Raw genomic sequence first — 20,144 nt, 5'->3', positions numbered from 1 at the left:
CGGCACTTAACACACACACACACATTGTGCATGGAGACCTAATATTAACATTAGAAATGCCATGTGAGTAAATTAGGGTTGCCAACCTCCACGTGGTGACAGGAGATCTCCTGCTAATACAACTGATCTCCAGCCGATAGAGATCAATTCACCTGGAGAAAACGGCTGCTTCTGCAACTGGACTCTGTGGCATTGAAGTCACTCCCCTCTCCAAACCCCATCCTCCCACCAGTGCTGAAGAGGGACCTGGAAACTCTAGAGTGAATAGGCGCTGGAGCCCCCTGCCTTTCTCCATGACGCAATAGCAGATCCGCACAGTCTATTGGTGTGAATTATTTTTTTCTCCTCCCGGCTGAGCTCTGGTATTGGGATTTTATTAATTAATTTATCTGTGGTGTTGTCAGGCTTCAGCAAGTGCACGGCGTTTCAGGCAATAGAACTCAAATGCAGACAGAGCAGTGATTCAAGGATTTATTCCAGAGGTCAGTGATTTCAGTAAGGAGACGAGCAAGGCTGGAATACATGACTGGGGGGGTATGGATACATATATAGGGCTGATACAATAGGGTTACAGGAACAAAGAGACAATGTAGTCGTTTCCTGCCGGTAACGACTTAAGTAAAACTGAAACAGAAACAATCGTGAGCAATCAGTGGAGGAGATGGCCGAGCTCTCGGCTTTGTGCGCGGGACCCGATATCAGATCGGAGATTTACACGGGCGGGTCCCAATACAATTGTAAATCTCTGGCCGGAGCTCGTGTGCAAAACGGGGGGGAAGGAGTGCACGGAGAACTCCATCTTGTTCATGGGGAAACCATCTTGTTTGGGGACGGAGCTGTCAGAAGCCCTATCTGACAGGTGTTTTTATGCCTTTTTCCTTTGGAAGCAGACCACAGGAAGCTTATGCAAATTTAAAATCACGGCAGATTAAAAAAAAATGAAACAGGCAAATACGGAGCACAAACATTGTGCAACCATATAAGCTGTTGACACCCTCCAAGTGCAACAAACTATGGTTTAAAAGCCCTCTTAAGCCATGCAGCCTTGCTTAATTGCTTGAATTTTAACAGACACCTTCCTGGCTTTGTCAGGAAGGCTTTTCTGTAGTATGGGTGCAGCAACACAGGGACGATGGGATGTGAGTCGGGGCTTCCCCACATGCTGATAAGAAGTATGTGAACTGGGAGTGAAATGGGATGGGAGAAAAGTGACTAAAGCAAAGGACCAAGGCAGGCAAGTTGGTAAAGGGATGAATTTACCTTCCCTCGCCCTTCTGTTTCTTTGATTTTAAAATTAGTCTCCCACCTTGAACTGCCACCTTCTGGGTGGGGCCTGGAGATCTCCTGGAATTAGGGTTGCCAACCTCCAGGTACAAGCAGAAGATTTCCTGCTATTACAACTGATCTCCAGCCGATAGAGATCAGTTCCCCTGGAGAAAATGACCGCTTTGGCAATTGGACTCTATGGCATCGAAGTCCCTCCCCTGTCCCCAAACCCCACCCTCCTCAGCCTCCACCCCAAAAACCTCCCGCCGGTGGTGAAGAGGGACCTGGCAACCATACCTGGAATTCCAACTGATCGCTCTCCAGACTACGGAGGTTCATTCCCCAGGAGAAAATGGCTGCTTTGGAGGGTGGACTCTATAGCATGATGTCACACTGAGGTCCCGCCCCTTTCCAAACTCTGACCTCCCCAGACTTCACTCCCCAAATCTCCCAGAAATTCCCAACCCAAAGTTGGCAACGCTGTTCCCACCCTACATTTTAGAAGTGATCATTTTATAACACCAGCAAACAAAATGGCCACAAATCCTAGTTCCAGTTTCTGCTCTTAGGTTTCCATTTGCCCCATCTTATTCAGGGATTACCCTTCTGCCCCCACAACATCTTAGAATAAGGCTGCACTCCTATAAGTATGTTTGTTAAAAAGTAAGCCCCACTGAACTCAGTGGGATATATTTCTGAGCATATCTGTTTACGATGGCACTTCAAGAAACATTTGAGAAAATGCTGTGAATCCAAGGGAAAGGCTTTCAAAACACTTGAGAAGTTTTTTCTGGAGTTGCCCTGGTTTTCTGAGTATATTTACACAATGATTTCTACAACACAGCTTTGGAAAATAAGAGATAAAATCCAGTGGGGTGTTGTGTCCCCCCCCTTTTTTTTAAAGAGTCATGATAGAAATGGTAATCCTATTGAAATATATCCCCACTTAGATGTTGCCACAGCTGGGTAAATTTGAGCTCAGTGTGGACCATTGAAATACCTTTAAAATAACAGCCGCAGAAAAACAACTCCCATAAAATTGATAGATTTTGGTGTTATAGGAGAGGAAGAGACAGAGCGATTAGATTGATTGGTCTGGATAAATCGGCAAAAACCTAAGGGACAGCAAAAGCTGAGGTTTGCACTGCCGAGATTTTTTTCCACTTAGGGCTGTCTTTTTTCAGTGATGTTTATGAAAAATTCCAGATATTTAACAAGAAGCAAGCGCTGGGCAGACACAAGGGAGCTGTCCTTTCCTGCCATACAGAGCGAGTTTCGTGGCGCCACGGTTTCTCATTCTATCTCTGACGCCGCAATCTAGCCATGCGAAATCGCGAGTGATTATGAGTGGCCATCAACATATCCCAAGTTGCTGCGGGATGTGCGGAGCGGCAGTATTGTGACTATGCTACAATTGAAACCAGAGCCAGTTCAAAAGTTCTCTGCCAAGGAGAAAGCGGCTCTCGCAAACCATTGGGGCGGGGGGAATAGCGTGTGTTTTGCAGATACTGCCTCAGTCAAGAGCTGGTAACTCTTTCCTGTAGCTAGCGGTGTTATTGTGAGCACTGTTAGTCAGTGACAGTGGACACGGATGGGTAATTGGCTGGACTTTGGACAGACCTGCATGGAAAATAAGTTGCTGTATACTCCCCCCACCCCCTCCTGGCAGGGTGGAAGGAGACTGTGAAACTAATCCCATTAGCTTGAAGTTGAATGCATGCCTTATACTGAATCGGACCTTTGGTCCCTCAAGGTTAAGATTGTCTGCTCTGATTGGCAGTGGCTTTCCAGGGTCTTGGGTTTTTCACATCACCTACTACCCTGAGGCTTTTAACTAGAGATGCCAGGGATTGAACATAAGACCTTCTGCATGCCACACAGTTGTTCTATAGCTGAGCCATGGCCGGGGAGAGCAGAAAAGGGTATCTTGGTTTTGGTAGGAAGAAGAGTTGGTTTTTATATGCCGACTTTCTTTACCACTTAAGGAAGAATCAAACTGGCTTACAATCACCTTCCCTTCCCCTCCCCACAACAGACACCCTGTGAGGTAGGTGGGGCTGAGAGAAATCTAAGAGAGCTGTGGCTAGCCCAAGGTCACCCAGCTGGCTTCATGTGTAGGAGTGAGAAACCAACGCGTTTCACCAGATTATATAAAGAACATAAGAAAGGCCCTGCTGGATCAGACCAAGGCCCATCAAGTCCAGCAGTCTGTTCACACAGTGGCCAACTAGGTGCCTCTAGGAAGCCCACAAACAAGGTGACTGCAGCGGTATTGTCCTGCCTGTGTTCCACAGCACCTAATATAATAGGCATGCTCCTCTGATCCTGGAGAAAATAGGTATGCATCATGACTAGTATCCATTTTGACTAGTAGCCATGGACAGCCCTCTCCTCCATGAACATGTCCACTCCCCTCTTAAAGCCTTCCAGTTGGCAGCCATCACCACATCCTGGGGCAGGGAGTTCCACAATTTAACTATGCATTGTGTGAAGAAATACTTCCCTTTATCTGTTTTGAATCTCTTACCCTCCAGCTTCTCTCGTCCGCCACTGATGTGGAGGAGAGGGATAGAATTGCTGTTCTAAAGATGCCATGAATCAAACACTGTCTGCATGTCAATCAATCAATCAAGTTTTATTTCGATACAATATCAGCCCTGAGTAAAAATCAAAGTTAGGTTAAAATAATAAAATAAAATAATAAAAGTTGATGATTCTGGGAGGGATGATTTGAAGAAGAGGAGGAAAGATCCTCCATGGGGAAAGGTTTTCAGTTAGCTGTTTACGAATGCCACTAGACCGGAGGCAAAATTTGGCTACTTGAATGGTTATCTCCCGAGATGAGTTTGCTAGGAGAAGGGAAACGTTAGCTTCTTCTGATCTCCCAGGAAAGGAACTTTCTGCATGTGTGGTTGCTTTTGTGCCTCCATCATGGATGATATGTTACATGGAGTAAAGTGGGATGCTTCTCTTCCACCGGAGGAGCCTTCCACGGATGGAAATGGCTCCTCCCCTGGTGGAGGAGTCACTTTTGTCAACAGAAGTCTCCTTAGGCGGGCAGAAGGCTTTGAACTTCAGCGAACGGAGGGGTAGGATACAAGCTGCTATCTCCTCAGTCTTCAGATTAGTAAGCAGATAATGAATAATAATGAAGTGCTGTCGGCTGACTTCTGGCAACCCCTCATGGGGTTTTTAAGCAAGAGACAAACAGAAGTGGTTTGCAATTGTCTGCCTCTGCTTAGCAGCCCTTAACTTCCTTGGGGGTGTCAAATCCAAATGCTATGGATGACCAACCCTGCTTTGCTTCCCAGCTCTGATGGGCTCAGGCTAATCCTGGCTCTTCAGGCTGCTACAACAAGCAAATCGATCATTACGAAGACACCACTGATACTGCAAAGGCTCTAAAGCCCTTCAGAGCTGTCTCCTCCAAAAAAACGGGCCCTGTCAAGACTGCTTGGGGGAAGGATCTGTGCCGTGCAGTCGAAATATGTCAAAGTAACCACGCATCACTATTCAAGAATTGCATGCTGTGTCAAAACCCCTGAATGGAAAGTATATTTTGGAAGCCTGGGAAAAAAGTTTGCAATTCAGCATAAGGTGACAGCCGTTAAATTTCCCTGTGGACTGTCCAAAGAACAGAGTGTTAGACATGTGTGAAATGGAGGCTTGTTGGTAGGGTTGCCAACCTCCAGGTACTGTCGGGGGATTTCTTGCTATTACAATTGATCTCCAGCCGATAGAGATCACTTCACCTGGAGAAAATGGCCGCTTTGGCAATGGGACTGAAGTCCCTCCCCTCACCAGACCCTGCCCTCCTCCTTTCTCCACCTAACCCATCTCACATGTTGGGAAGGTACAATGAAGGTGGGGAGAATGATGTTATAAGCTACTTCAAGGAGAAAAGCAGGGTATAAATAAATAAATAAAGGCATCTCCTGAGCATTCTGGGTGCCAGTGGACCTTTGGGCTCTGGATAGAATCATAGAGTTGGAAGGGGCCATACAGGCCATCTAGTCCAACCCCCTGCTCAATGCAGGATCATCCTACTGCATCCCTGACAAGTGCTTGTCCAGCTTAATGCTTAATGACTGCCAGTGAGGGGGACCTCACCACCTCCCTAGGTAGCTAATTCCACTGTCAAACAACTCTTACTGTAAACCCCCCCCCCCAATATCCAGCTGGTACTTTTCCACCCTCGATTTAAACCCATTATTCCGAGTCCTATCCTCTGCTACCAACAGGAACAGCTCCCTGCCCTCCTCTAAGTGACAGCTTCAAATACTTAAAGAGAGCCATCATGCCTGCCCCCAACCTCCTCTTCTCCAGACTAAACATTCCCAGCTCCCTCAGCCTTTCCTCATAGGGCTTGGTCTCCAGGCCCCTGATCATCTTCATTGCTCTCCTCTGCACCCGCTTGATTCTGGATAGGATGGCATTTTAAAAAAAAAGAGAAATAGGGTGGTAGCAAAATGTTCAGAAAAGGAGTAGGATTGTAGTTTCAGTGCCAGAAATATTTAGACATTGCCCCCCTCTCTATTGTTTATTGGATTCATTATACTGTTAGCGTTTCGTTGTTTTCACTGTAATCTACTTTTATTGCATTGTTTATTATATGTCTTCTACTGGTCTTTACTGCATTGTTTTTCCTAATTCTGCAATCCCCCTTGAATCTCAATGAGTCAGGCGGACTACAAATGAAGTAAGGAAACTAAATAAGCAGACCCTTTCTTTGTGTCATTCGATGGTTCTCTCTCTCTCCCTTCGGCAGAGCCAATGAGGGCCCCCAAAGGCCTCGCCTTCGCTGACATCCAATCTCGACAACTGACGCTTCAGTGGGAGCCCCTCGGCTACAATCTAACGCGGTGTCACACGTACACGGTTACCCTCTGCTATCGCTACGCCCTGGGCGCGGGCCACAACCAGACCTTCCGGGAATGCGTGAAGATGGAGCGCAACGTCAACCGCTACACCATCAAGAACCTGCAGCCGTACAAAAACATCCACGTCAAACTCATCCTCTCCAACCCCGAAGGGCGGAAAGAAGGCAAAGAGATGATCTTCCAGACTGACGAAGATGGTGAGTGTTGGCGATTGGCCTAGGGGTGTTTGTGTGTGGCAGATCCACAATTTGTTCTAACAGGGCCTTGAGTGTGGAGTGAATAGAGATGGCCAATATGGTGGCCACAGAATGAATGAATGCATGAACAAATGAAGTCTAGTGTATGGCCTAGGGTTGCCAACCTCCAGGTATTAGCTGGAGATCTCCTGCTATTACAACTGATCTCCAGCCGATAGAGATCAGTTCCCCTGGAGGAAATCTCACAGCTAATTAGCTGTGGGTTGCAACCTCCAGGTAGTACCTAGAGATCTCCCAGAATTACAATTGCTCTCCAGATGACAAATAATCAGTTTCCAAGGAGAAAATGGCTGCTTTGGAGAGTGGATTGTGGACTGTGTGGCATTATACCCTGCTGAGGTTCTTTCCCAGGCTCCACTCCCAAAATCTCTAGGAATTTCACAACTCAGAGCTGGCAACCCTAGCCTTGACAGCAAGATTGATGGGAGGGAAGTAATTGGAAAGGCTGGCATAGGAGATATGAGTGGATGTGTCTGTTTATACTAGAGCTTTTTGCAATGATGATCTGGAATTTGCAACATTTTTATGGGGACTTTTTCCTGAAAATGGGTTGTACAAATGTGCCTTTAAAGCAGAAAATACAACCCAGGAGTCGAGGCTGGATTCCTAGATAGGACCATTGCGGTCTGCCCTTTGAAGTGACACGTATCGCCTGATTGATTGATGTTTGCACATGAACGGCACCCGTTGCATCCAAAAGCCATCCTGAAAGTGTGATCTGTTAGGTTCAAAATGTCCCAGGGTGTCCTGGCAGTCAGGAGTAGTTAGCTCCTAGGGAGGTGGTGAGCTCCCTCTCACTGGCAGTCTTTTAGCAGAGGCTGGACGGACACTTGTCAGGGATGCTTTAGGATGATCCTGCATTGAGCAGGCGGTTGGACTAGATGGCCTGCATGCCCCCTTCCAATGCTATGATTTTATTACTGTTTATTTTCAAATAAAATAGATTGGCTTTTAAGGAAAAATAATGCCAAAGTACATGCCAAAATACATGTTGTTATGAGGTTTGCAAGGACCACTGTGGGTTTGCAGTACAACTTTGTTGGCCCTGGCACAAACACACACATACAAAGGCAGTGGGAGCTGGACCACAGTGGGCTTTCTTGTACTGAAACTGTCACCCAAGTTCGGTCCTTGACAATTTTCTATTAGAAGGAACAGTGACAATTCCTCTACATATGCAACAGCGAAGGGTATACTTGTAGGGTGCCAATCTCCAGGTACTAGCTGGAGATCTCCCGCTGTTACAACTGATCTCCAGCTGATAGAGATGAGTTCACCTGGAGAAAATGGCTGCTCTTGCAATTGGACTCTATGGCATTGAAGTCCCTCCCCTCCCCAAACTCTCTTTAGGCTCCACCCCAAAAACCTTCCGCCGGTGGTGAAGGGGAACCTTGCAACCCTTTATACTTGGCAGTAGGGCAGTAGTTCTTCAGTTCTTTAAAAATGACAGCCACTTCTAAACTTACTTCGTGGTTTACATTTCCTTACTTCCTGGTTTGGATCTCCAGGACTGGATTTCCTGACTTCCAGATTTTGATTTCCTTATTTCCTCTTTGGAACCAAGCATAATTGCCTTTCACGTTTGAACCAGCAAATTCAAATTACATTTGAATCAGCCCAAGGAAAATAGACACATGTCCTGTTAAAAGCTGTTTAGCAGCCCCGAATGGCTGCTTTGAAAATCAGGAAAGGACAGAGGTTTCCTCCCCTGCCTCTCCAAGGATTTAAATAGCCCCCCTGAAACGTCATTTAACTCTGCGATTGGGGAAAAGACAAGTACAAACATTTGGGACGTGTCCTTTCCTGTACACAAGAAGAGGCTATTTAAATCATGGAAGAGGCAGGGGAGGAAAGGGTTGATCACCACCCCAACAGCCCTTCTCCAATTTTCATAAGAGCTGCCTGGGGCTTCCAGTTTAGTTTTTTTTTTTTAAAAGGTGGAAGGTTGTAATTGTGGTTGTGACGTAGCTAGTTTGTTCCAGTTCTGGTTACAAGGGAAAACACAAGCCCCAGATTGCCAACTGGGATGTAATGGCAGACAAGTGGGTTAGTTCCAACCAGCTTTTCAGTTGGTGCGAGAGTAGGGTTGCCAACTACCAGGTAATAGCTGGAGATCTCCTGCTATTATAACTGATCTCCAGCCGATAGACATCAGTTCATCTGGAGAAAACGGCCACTTTGGCTATTGCACTCTATGGCATCGAAGTCCCTCCCCTCTTCAAACACCGCCCTCCTCAGGCTCCGCTCCAAAAACCTCCCGCCGGTTGCGAAAAGGGACCTGGCAACCCTATGCGAGAGAGAAAAGGGGCAATCTTGCCCAATCCTCCTCCTCACTGAGGCCCTGTTCTACATCGCATTTTTGTCCTCTCAGTTCCCACTACAGTCAAACCAGGGTTTGGGTGTTGCCTCTGAACCATGGTTAGGGTTGCCAACCTCCTGCTATTTCAACTGATTTCCAGCCGATAGAGATCACCTGGAGAAAATGGTTGCTTTGGCAATTGAACTCTATGGCATTGAAGTCCCTCCCCTCCCCAAACCCTGCCCTCCTCAGGCTCCACCCCCAAACCTCCCGTCAGTGGCAAAGAGGGACCTGGCAACCCAAACCATGCTGGATAAATTCCTCCTCAGCTCTTCCACTTTGGGAGAGATTTGTATTCTATTACGCAGTCTTCTCCACTAGAGCAGAACATTTTCCTTTCATGGTTTTTTTTTTTTTTTTGGTTAAACATATCAAAGCCTTATAACAATAACAACAATTATGATAATTACCACCTTGTTCTCACCCAGAGCCTTTCATCAGTGGATCTCAAACACCAATTAATTAAGACTCACAACACCTCGGCGAGGTAGATATTAATGGCGACGAAGGGCTCCGAGGTCAACCTGCCTCTGATGTCTCCTGTGTTTGCAATGTTTGCTCGCGTCTGTCTGGAATAAGTGCTGCTTTGCATTGTTAAGGGTCATTTCCTGATTCTTCCGACGAGAATCGGGGCGCGGTGTTCGATCAGTGGTTCTGCGCCGAGTAAAGTTCTCTCTGTGCGCCTCCTCCTATAGCTTTGCGCACGGGCTCTTCACAGGCCTGCCTCATAACTCGGAAGGAGAACCACAGTGGGGGATGGCGGCTAGCATGTTGGCCTGCGGCCACACAGTACTGGACATTGCGTTATCGATGCACTATAACTATCAGTCACCTCCTTGGTTTCCTCGTCCACACCTGAAAAACACCGTTATGACTGACTGTTGCAGGGCAGTTTCCCCAAATGTGTGCGGACGCATGCTTGGACTTAAGGCGAAGTCAGTGGTCTAATAAATAAATACATTCTGTTCGTCTCTAAGATTTGGACTTTGAACGAAGAGGTCGGTGGTCAAATGAATGTGTACGTTCCGTTAGTATCTGAGATGCCCCAGGACTCCTGTTCTGCTACAGCAGGGGTGGGGAACCTTTTTTCCGCCAAGGGCCATTTGGATATTTATAACATCATTCGCGGGCCATACAGAATTATCAACTTAAAAATTAGGTGACCAATATGTTTCTCCATGGCCCGGGTGGGAAAGGGCTAACACAGTTTCTTGGTTGGTCCTAGCAGCTCTATAGCTAATGACCCTTCTGCAAGGGGGAAAAGAAGCTTCCTTTTCTTGGCAAAACAAACTCACATCCGCCTTGAATAGAGGCTATTCCTGTCCGCGGGAGGGGGCGGATCACCAGTCTTAGATCCTTATGAGCTAGAGATCTGCAGGGCCCACAAAGGGCCAGACCAAATGATTTTGCGGGCCTTAAACGGCCCCCGGGCCTGACGTTCCCCACCCCTGTGCTACAGACTAACACAGCTACTGCCTGGAATTTCACTGTTAGAAAATTAGGTTATTCAGTGGCTGAGCAACTGAGCTTGGGTGCAAGAAACCTTATGGGGGTGTGAAGCCCCGAATAATGGGGAAAGATTAGAGGAAACTGCTTTTATTGTGGGCTTCTTTTTCATACTGAGCCCCACAACTTGTGCCACGGGGCCAGTTGTAGTGTAGCAGAGACAAAGGGTCTGGAGCCTGCTGTGCCCAATAGTGCCCTCTAGGCTGTGGTCTCCACCCCCGGACTCAGGCATCACCTGACTGACCACATGACATCTGGGACCAATCAGGATATGCTATGGCTCAGTCTTCAGAACTTTTTAGGTTGTCTACAGCTTAAAATGGCTCCTTCATGTTCCCTGGGTATCAGACCTTGCCTCTGGATCTGGGACTCTGACCTGATTCCTCAGAAAAACTGACCACCAGCTTGCTTTTGACCAAAATCTGACCATCACCCTGACCTAGGGTTGCCAACCTCCAGGTGGTGGCTGGAGATCTCCCGCTATTACAACTGATCTCCAGCCTATAGAGATCAATTCTCGAGGAGAAAATGGCCACTTTGCCAATTGGACTCTATGGCATGGAAGTCCCTCCCCTCTCCAAACCCCACCCTCCTCAGGCTCCACCCTGTAGATCTCCAGGTATTTCCCAACCCAGAGCTGGCAACCCTACCCTGACCACTCACATCTTACTCTGAGCTCCTTGCGCTCCTAGGCTGAGCCCTGGTACCCCACCATATGGGAAGGGAAAGGCAAGATTAAGAAGTTACCAAACTACGAAATGAGTTCTTTCTCACCCACTTCCTCCCTTTCCGTCTATTGGCTAATGTTTTTTTTGAGGGACTTCCTGATGTTCCAACCTTGTTCTCCTTGCTTTGTTGAGGACTGGCCTTGTGAAGGAGCACATGAACACATGAAGCTGCCTTATACTGCCTTGGTCCATCAAAGTCAGTATTGTCTACTCAGACCAGCAGCGACTCTCCAGGGTCTCAGGCAAAGGTCTTTCACATCACCTACTTACCTAGTCCCTTTAACTGGAGATGCTGAGGATTGAACCTGGGATCTTCTGCATGCCAAGCAGATGCTCTACCACTGAGCCACAGCCCCTCCCTCCAAAGGAACATGAGCTCCTGGTATTCTGAAGAAATCTGCAGTATTCTAATGAGCTGGAACGGGTGGAGTTTGAAAGGTGGCAGCCGCAAGAGATGTGCCGAACTCCCAGGGGAGCTTTGGGAAACTCTTTCGCTAACGACTCATTACGCCTGTAATCTACCAAACTCCCTTCCCACCTTCCAATTATCTCGGCGCGCATACGCCCGGAACGATTTCCAGTTCTGAAAATGGCCCGCTTTAATGACGGTCGGTTCCATCAGAGCCTGCAGATATAAAGACCCCGTCGCACGCGGCAGTGCCGGCTCCCTGGCCCCTCGCGTGCAGATGCCACACTTTGCAGCCGAGGGATGTTGAAATGCGAGGTTAGCTTAGACTACCTGAAATTGCAGCCAAGGGTAGACTGAACATCATAGCCTTTGCATCATGATGGAAAAGCCTCGTTGTTTGAAATTTCCACCGCAAAGCTTTTCATTGTACTCATGCCTTGTCTTTTACATCATCTGTTAGAGAAATTTGGGTCTTTTTTGTAATGCACATTTCTATAACCTCAAGCAGAAGCTTCCTCAATACCAACCTGCAATCTATGCAATTAAACTGCAAATGGTTTGGCTCTCCATGGGGCATTTCTCTCTCAGCTTTTTGGGTGCACTGGGGAGAAGAAAGCATCATATGTAATATCCTTGCTGCAGGTTTGTAATGAGCCAAGAAGTTCTCGGGTTTGCATTCTTCCTCCTCCTCTCACACACAAAGCAAAGATTGAAGATTTTTCTGAGTTGAAAGACATTGGAGGACTAGGCTTAAACAAATTCTCTTTTTGAGGCAACAAATGGGGATTCTAAACCAGGGTTAGTGTAGAATCCTAGCTGGTATGCAAGAAACTAACCTGACCTGGCCCAGGCTAGCCGCAAGCTAAGCAGGGTAGACCTGAGTTAGGAACTGGATGGGAACTGAGTTAGGAACCAAGGAAGTCTAGGGTTGCTACACAGAGGCAGCCCACAGCAAACCACCTCTGTCCATCTCTTGCCTTGAAAACCCTACAGCAGGGGTGTCAAACAGGTGGCCTGCAGGCTGGATCCGGCCCCCAGAGGGCTGTTTTCTGGCCTGCGAGCCGAGGCCCGTGCCCCCCGCCCCACTGCCTCTGCTAGGCACAGCCAGGCCCCCAAGGGGGCCAGGCGCGCCCCCCGCTGCCCTTGTCCTTTCCTGGGCACAGCTGCCCTCTCCGCCACCCCCACCCCCCGCCACCCTCCCTTCCCCGCCGCCTTCGACCTTTCCTGGGCACAGCCAGGCATCTGCAGGGGCCAGGCGCACTCTCCCCACTGCCCTCGTCCTCTCCCGGGCGCAGCCAGGCCCCCGCGGGGGTCAGGCACCCCCCCAATGCTCTCCCCACCGTCCTCATCCTTTCCTGGGTGTAGCCAGGCCCCCCCGCTACCCTCTCCTCCACTCTCCCCACCGCCCTCATCCTTTCCCGGGCCTTTCCCGCCCTCGTCCTTTTCTCCTCACCTCCCTGCCCCAAAAACCTCCCGCTGGTGGCGAAGAGGGACCTGGCAACCATTCAGCACAGAGGCAATTCCAGTGTGCAAGATGAGTTAGTCTGTTGCAGCAGAAACAAACAAACAAAAAAGGAGTCTTGGGACACTTTAAAGACTAACAGATGGATGGTAGAATAAGCTTTTGTGAAGTAGTCAAAGTGGAATCCAGCCCATGAAAGCTTATGGTACAATAAATTGGATCGTCTTTAAGACAGCACAGGACTCCTTTTTGTTGAACACAGTGGGACTTATTTCTGAGTAAACACTGGCTCACATTGAATAGCATGTTATTGTTCCAGTCCTTCTGGGGTATCATATATCTATGTGTATGTGTGTATTAAGTGCCGTCAAGTTACTTCTGACTTATGGCAACCCTATGAATGATCTCTAAAACGTCCTGTCTTTAACAGCCTTGCTCAGGTCTTGCAAACTGAAGGTCGAGGCTTCCTTGATTGAGTCCGTCCATCTCCTGTTGGGTCGTGCTCTTTTCCTGCTGACTTCAACTTTTCCTAGCATTACTGTCTATATCTATCTATAAATTAAGGTTGTAGCACTTCATCAGTTAGATATAATGGATCAGAAAAAAAAAGCTTTGATTGACTATAATGGTGCCTTGATTGATCGGGCAGCACATTGATACAGGTATAGGTGGGTATGGATGTAGCATGCCGCATCACAGGTATTCCTTGCTATGTGCCACAGAAGTGGGAATACCTGCTACGCCTGCTATGTCATCTGTATATACGATCTATAATTAGAGTTGCCAACCTCCAGGTGGTGGCTGGAGTTCTCCCGCTATTACAACTGATCTCCATGCGACAAAGATCAGCTCCCCTGGAGAAAATGGCCACTTTGGAAGGCGGACTGTATGGAATTATACCCCACTTATGTCCCTTCCCAGAACCCGCCCTCCTCGGGCTCCACCCCCCCAAATATCTTCAGGTATTTCCCAACTCGGAGCTGGCAACCTTATCTATAATCAAAGGAATTATGCCTTTTTTGTTCGAGGACTGTTGGCTTGGTTCCTAAAGTGCTATAGTATTGGCACAGTTAGAGGAAGAAGATTTTTGCTGATTTCCCCCCTCCTGCTGCAGACTCCCAGCACACTCCCTACACTGTTCCTTGAGGACCAGTAAACCACAGAAGCACAATTGGGAAGCACAGAAGGCTGCAGCAAAGCAATTTCCTCCTGGCAGCTCACGCTGCTTAAGACCTTAGCTATTGAGCCGGTGAGCCAGCCTGGTGTAGTGGTTAAGAGCGGTGGACTCTAATCTGGAGAACCGGGTTTGATTCCCCACTCCTCCACATGAGCAGCGGACTCTAATCTGGGGAACAGGGTTGGTTTCCCCACTCCTACCCATGAAGCCAGCTGGGTGACCTTGGGCTAGTCACAGTTTTCTCCGAACTCTCTCAGCACTGCCTACCTCACAAGGTGTCTGTTGTGGGGAGAGGAAGGGAAGGCAACTGTAAGCCGGTTTGATTCTCCTTAAAAAGTAGATAAAGTTGACATATAAAAACTAACTCTTCTAACTACAGGGTTTGATCTTCCAAAACTGTTTTTACAGTCTGGGCTGTTTTATGAAGGCTGTGTTAGCCTTCTCGACCTTTCGTGTTGTGTTTGTGCTCTGGCAGGGATTTTAATGGCCGATCTTTTAATAGTTTGTTAATTTTAATGGTTTTTGTACTCTTTTTTTTTTTTTAGTCATGTTTTACTGTGCGAGCCGCCTCAGGCAGATTCTCTGGCATACGCGTTCTGTAAATCATAAGTCTCTGGGGTGCTGACATTTGTGGCAGAGGGCCAAGTCTCAAGGACGTGCTGAGCACATGTGTGATGTGGCAAGAGTAGATGCTCCTTATTTGCCAAGCATCACATTCAAATGGGGACTAAGATTTCTTTAACCAGGTTAATGTCATATCAGAGATTAATGGACAGTGTTCCTGCAACAGTCCTTTTCTACTAAGGGGACCTACATAGACGCCTACGTTTTTGGGGAACCAGGTTTGTTTTAAACTATAAACCTTCTCCACAGTTAGCAGATGTTCTTTTAATATATATGTATATATATTAAATTTATTGTTAACAAAATTACATCAAGACAATAAACAAAAGAAAAAGGAAAGGGGGAAAATTAAAATACAAACACACATAGATACTTCCTTTTTCATTTGTATCGAATATAAATCTAATTAAGAAATTACAACCTGTTATCTAGCTACATGTGTATTTTTTAAAAATTATTCTTACAAACAAAATTACATCAAGACAATAAACAAAAGGAAAAGGAAATAAAAGTAAAAAAAAGTAAAATACAAACACAGACAAAAAGATAATTTTTGTTTTGTATCGAATATAAATTTAATAAAGAAATTACAACCTGTTCTCTAGCTACGTATACAATTTTTAAAAATTATTCTTATGACTAAAAAAATCAAACTTTTCTCTACCATGCCTATTAGAATTAGCAGGTGTTCTTAAGGTAGCAAGCGTATAGGAATGGGTTCACTGCGGTGAGGTCCGTTTTGTGATGCGCAAGCAGAATACGGAGTTGACTGAGGCAAGAGTGGTACATAAACAACAAAGACAATTTATTTATTTACAAGTTGGTTTCAAGGAACAGATCAGCAGCATAGGTCTCCAGACAGACCAAGGAGAAACTTGGCGGAGGCGCATACATTTAAACTAGTTATGGTTTCAGAGAGTAGTTAGAGTGTTCTTTAATGCTTTCAGGCACACACAGGCTTTCCCTGACTAGCCGCTAGGCTGGATCCTCTCTCTCTCACACACACAGGATTCCACCCACACCAGCCTGCCCTTCCCCAAGAGTCAGACTAAATGATACAAGGTCTGCTCATGACCAGAGACAGGCCTAACAATCAGGTACTCGACTCTCCCCCACAGGTAGAACTAAACCACTCTGCCACACTACCAGGCACAGCTGCCCTTCGCTTTGTCAGCTCTTTGGCTGAGCCAGACTATGGAGAGGGGCCGTGGCTCAGTGGGAGAGCCTATGCTTGGCATGCAGAAGGTCCCAAGTTCAATCCCCAGCATCTCCAGTTAAAGGGACTGGGCAAGCAGGTGATGTGAAAGACCTCTTCCTGAGACCCTGGAGAGCCGCTGCTGGTCTGAGTAGACAATACTGACATTGATGGACCAAAGGTTTGATTCAGTATAAGGCAGCTTCATATGTTCATGTGTTCAGACCTGAGCAGTCACTGCTCTCTCCCTGAGGCAGAACTGAACTAACCCTCTGCACTCTCTCTGAGGCAGATCTGAACTGCCTGTCCTCCTGTGCTCCTCCTGTGCAAAAGGGTGGAAGGGCTAGGTTTAAGTTGAGTAGTGCATGAGTAGACCTCGGGACCACGCCTTAGGCCCAAACTCTTTATTTATTTATGAGAATTGCTTATTAAATTTATACTCCTTCTTAGTAAGCTCCAAGTGGCTGACAAACCCCAAATGGTTTTCGAACAAATGACGTTTAAGTCAACACAATGTGAAACTGAGGACTGGGAAGTGTAGTATCTGATTGTGAGTGAGGTCTGGAGCTTAAAGTCACAGATCTGTTAGTTGCAGCCCTATGGGGTGGGCCACACAGGCTGCCAATGAAGGGCTCCAAGGCTGTATAGGTGATGTCACCTCCCCAAGCCAGCCATTGACTTTTTCTGAGACGAATTAGACCACCATATTCCTCAAGGAAGCCACAGCCTTCAATTTGCAAGATCTGAGCAAGGCTGTCAAAGATAGGACATTTTGGAGGACTTTCATTCATAGGGTCACCATGAGTCGGAAGCGACTTGACGGTATGTTCAACTCAATTCTTTGGCATTCCTCCCCCTTTGCTAACTACGCTATACTTTCCCAACCTGACAGTCCCTTCCTTCCAAAGAGCCTTTATGCTTGCCCGTTTAAATGCTGCACCCTTGGCAGTATTAAATGGAAGATATGGAAATCTACCATACTCTGACAGATTTTGCTCATGCAATTCAAAGAAAACTGACACATTATCTCATAAGATGATGGAATGCCCCCTCTTTAAACACCACCGAGATAAATGGATCACCCCCATATTGGCGAGAATTCCTGCCCCCATAACAAGAGACAAAATAGTCCCCTTTTTGCTGATAGATAGAGATCCAAATATAACACTGGCCGTGGCCAAATATCTCTCCATCATATTTTCCTCTAAGAAATAACTGCTCAGAACCTATGGGTCATAGGAGCAAAGAAGGAAAGACTCCTTCCGAGTCATTTCTGAACTACCTCTCCTCCTGTGCTTCCCTCCAACATTTCACCCCCCTTCTGAAAGGTGAATGGCTGCTGGAGCAGCACTCCCATAGGCTCAGCGGAGTGACTGTTTTTCCCTTCAGGGGCAGGACAGCCTCCTGTCCGTCACAGTCACCAGTGCCAAGCAACAAAGTAGGGTCAGGTCTATCTTCTTCCCTCTCTCTGGCTGGTCAGGACTGATACTGCCTAGGGAGGTGGTGAGCTCCCCCTCACTGGCGGTCTTTAAGAAGAAGCTGGACAAGCACTTGCCAGGGCTGATCCTGCATTGAGCAGGGGGTTGGACTAGATGGCCCCTTCCAACTCTATGATTCCATGATGCCATTTCTGGTCTCTGAGCTGACCATGCAGCGGGGAAGAAGAAGGGTTGGTTTTTATATGCCGACTTTCTCTACCACTTAAGGAAGAATCAAACCGGCTTGCAATCACCTTCCTTTCCCCTCCCCACAACAGACACCCTGTGAGGTGGGTGGGACTGAGAGAGTGTGACTGGCCCAAGGTCACCCAGCTGGCTTCATGTGTAGGAGTGGGGAAATAAATCCAGTTTAGCCTCCGCTGCTCAGGTGGAGGAGTGGGGAATCAAACCCTGTTCTCCAGATCAGAGTCCACCGCTCCAAACCACCGCTCTCAACCACTACACCACTACACCAGCCAGCCCTGGAGGGCTTGAAGCAGCACCAACAAGAATGATGCAAGCAGTGAACTTAGAAGTATCGTTGATAAAACCGACCACATTCTGTCCCTCCCATTTCAAACAAGGAGAGAGAGAGAGAGAGAGAGAGAGAGAATGATGGGAGATGCATCTGCCAAAGCCTGACAGGAAAAGTCAATTAGAGGTTGTCTAAATTTAATGTCAGAACGCAAAGATCCATGTTTACCTCTCTTGAAAGGGAACAGCGAGAGCAAAGGATGGATAGGGGAACAAGAGAGAGAACTCAAGCAGAAGGTCGAAAAGGGATGCCTCCTCCAACGCATCGCAGACCGGCACGTAGATTGGGCATGTTGGAGGAAGCAGGAAAAATAGGGAAGATTGAGGACCAATGGGAACCATTCTTGGTAGGAGATGTTCAGTCTGAAAGCAGCTCATTGCTTTGGCGATCTGTGCCACATTCTTACGAAAGTGCCGAAACTCAACAAAAGATCCTGTTCCTTGTAGGTCAGTGCTGTTCAGTTCGAGTTTATTTTTATAGCCGTTGGCTATTACCAAGTATCCTAAAATATTTACAAAATTCAAAAAAAAGACTGATTAAAAGTGAGTTACAGGATGAAAAGTAAAACAACAATGATCACAAAATCACAAATCAATTATCATACAGTAAAAGGGGAAAAATCAATTAAAACTCAAAGGGCTCTCACTGGCTATAGCTAAACAGTTTCTTTCTTTGCAGTCTTGAAAGCTCTTTTCTTCTTAGCAGCCAGGGCAAATTGGGACATTCTATAAGTCACATGAGCGTCAGAGTCTGATAGTAGGAAAATCAATTTTTCAGATTTGGAGAGAAGTCTACTCATTTCAATATCCCATCCAAAAATTTATCTCTGACCTAGTATTTCAGCTTAGGTTGGCATATCTGACAGCCTCATAGTACCTATATCACAGGGATGCATATTGCACAAACTTGTTGCGTGTCTTAACTGCCTTTTGTGCTGAAAGGGGGCACGAGGGAGTAGACCCTGTGCTGGCCCACTAGCAGGGGGTCCACGTGGCGTTGGATATTGAGCTATTATGATCTTTCACCACCTCTAAAAATCTGGTTGGTGAATGAATGCAGGGGTGCAATAGCCAACAATATGGGGACTCTTGGTAGGTTAGGCCCCGTCTGCATTGCAGGCCATCAAGCCAGAGAATCCCTTGCAAAGAGGCTTCCTTACACTGCCTCTGCAAATGCTGGGAAATGTTGGGGGGCAGTGCCTGGGGAAGGCAGAGTTTGGGGAAGATGTGATGTCACTTCTGGGTAATGTTGTTGGCTGCCCCCGAGTCTCTGTGGTCTCTACTAGGGGAAACTGGGGGTGAGGGAACAAGAAGAAGAGCTGGTTTTTATATGCTGACTTTCTCTACCGTTTAAGGAAGAATCAAACCGGCTCACAATCACCTTCCTTTCCCCTCCCCACAACAGACACCCTGTGAGGTAGGTGGGGCTGAGAGAGTGTGACTAGCCCAAGCTCATCCAGCTGGCTTCATGTCCAGGAGTGGGGAAACCAACCCCGTTCACCAGATTAGAGTCCACCACGCATGTGGAGGAGTGGGGAATAAAACCCGGTTCTCCAGATCAGAGTCCACCGCTCCAAACCACCACTCTTAACCACTACGCCAGCCTGCTTGCAGTGGGGAAGTTGATAGGGACAGAAAAAGGGCAGTCCCAACATGGAAAGAGGAAACAAAGCAAAAAGTTAGCAATGTTGCTTGAATACTATTCGGTTTTTTCTCCAGGGGTGTTAAGGGAAGAAGATTAGGGGTACCAAATTCTAGGGACCTTAATCACCCTGTGGCGTCATCAAGGTGTTGCTGGAGAAAGGAGCTGCTTATCTGTTCTAAGGAAGCTTCTTCAATGCAAGACACATGAAGCTGCCTTATACTGAGTCAGACCATTGGTCTATCAAAGCATTATTTTTTTCTGGCTGGCAGCTGCTCTCTAGGGTCTCAGGTGGAGGTCTTTCCCATCACCTGCTTCTGTGAACTGGAGAAGCCAGGAATTGAACCTGGGACCTTGTGCATGCAAAGCAGTTGGTCTGTCACTGAGCCCTGGTCCCTCTTACTTCCTTTGGAAAGTGGAAGGGCCCCAAATGGGGTGTGAGGGAAGGGATTCAGAGTTGCACTTGGACCATCTCTGCAGAAGGGGGGAATTCACATCCTCCTTGCTAACTGGATGGTCTGGCCTGCACCTCTAATAAAGGCATATTGTCTCTTCTCATAGTAGGGAACATAACATTATATTTGGTGCCGTGGAACACAGGCAGGATGGTGCTGCTGCAGTCGTCTT

At 47.2% G+C, this 20,144-nt stretch overlaps 1 protein-coding gene across 8 annotated transcripts in view; it reads left to right on the top strand.

Moving 5' to 3' along the window:
* PTPRU (protein tyrosine phosphatase receptor type U) overlaps nucleotides 1-20,144 on the top strand; it is a 444,404-nt gene that overhangs the window by 254,828 nt on the left and 169,432 nt on the right. For all 8 annotated transcript variants that reach the window (XM_056846270.1, XM_056846269.1, XM_056846268.1 and 5 more), the window contains exon 8: nucleotides 6,035-6,343. In XM_056846270.1, coding sequence (XP_056702248.1) covers nucleotides 6,035-6,343 — 309 coding nt within the window. The remainder of the gene's footprint in view (nucleotides 1-6,034; nucleotides 6,344-20,144) is intronic.

This window comes from Euleptes europaea, chromosome 3, assembly GCF_029931775.1.
Source record: "Euleptes europaea isolate rEulEur1 chromosome 3, rEulEur1.hap1, whole genome shotgun sequence".
NCBI lineage: Eukaryota > Metazoa > Chordata > Lepidosauria > Squamata > Sphaerodactylidae > Euleptes > Euleptes europaea.
The sequence above is the reverse complement of the archived record's forward strand: the minus strand, read 5'-3'. Positions and strand labels throughout refer to the sequence as shown.